At 44.6% G+C, this 661-nt stretch overlaps 1 protein-coding gene across 1 annotated transcript in view; it reads left to right on the top strand.

Annotated features, from left to right (window-relative positions):
• Positions 1–398: 398 nt before the first annotated feature.
• Positions 399–661, top strand: part of LOC109375459 (solute carrier family 15 member 4-like) — a gene marked incomplete at its 5' end in the record, with an annotated part of 12,520 nt that continues 12,257 nt past the window's right edge. Inside the window, one exon of the mRNA XM_019630848.1 lies at positions 399–599. Coding sequence (XP_019486393.1) covers positions 399–599 — 201 coding nt within the window. The remainder of the gene's footprint in view (positions 600–661) is intronic.

The raw sequence follows: 661 nt of genomic DNA, 5'->3' as shown, positions 1-661 counted from the left end.
GAAATCCCAACAATCCAGCACCGTTTTCTCTTCAAATACAAACCCCATGATGCGGCTGATGTAGTTGTCACCAGCTTCAGACAAAAAACTGCAGGTTTTTCTCTCACAAGTGGATGGTTGGCCATGGGACCGAAGCTGTGACCATACTGTACCCCGTAGCCTCGTTAAAGTGACAGTGGCCTCAGTAGCACTTTGCCTGGAAAGCCCTTTTGTCAGCTGTTTCGGTACGTTTTGCAGTGTCTGGCAATCTTGGGGGTAGCTCTGGCTGGTGTAGACAATTAGCAGGTAATAAAATGACGGTTAAGTAAATTCAGTACAGCAAGCTGCTTTCCTACCCCAAACATAGTTTGTGACCAAATAATTGAGTTCCGGGGGTGGAAGAAAACTAATTCCTTCATTTTATTTCCCAAAGTGAAGGCAGTGGAGTCTTTCAGCAATCTTCTAAACAAAGTCTGTTTGATTCATGTAAGATGTCACGAGGAGGGCCATTTACAGAAGACAAAGTGGAAGATGTGAAAGCTCTTGTCAAGATTGTCCCTGTTTTCTTGGCTTTGATACCTTACTGGACAGTGTATTTTCAAGTGAGTGGTGACAAACAGGTTTAATTTCCTTTACCTCCCTGTGAAATGTGACCCTGGCACCCCTTGGGGCCATCACTGAA

The sequence above is a fragment of the Hipposideros armiger genome, unplaced genomic scaffold (assembly GCF_001890085.2).
Source record: "Hipposideros armiger isolate ML-2016 unplaced genomic scaffold, ASM189008v1 scaffold_955, whole genome shotgun sequence".
NCBI classification, from domain to species: domain Eukaryota; kingdom Metazoa; phylum Chordata; class Mammalia; order Chiroptera; family Hipposideridae; genus Hipposideros; species Hipposideros armiger.
This window is presented reverse-complemented; position numbering and strand designations above follow the sequence as displayed.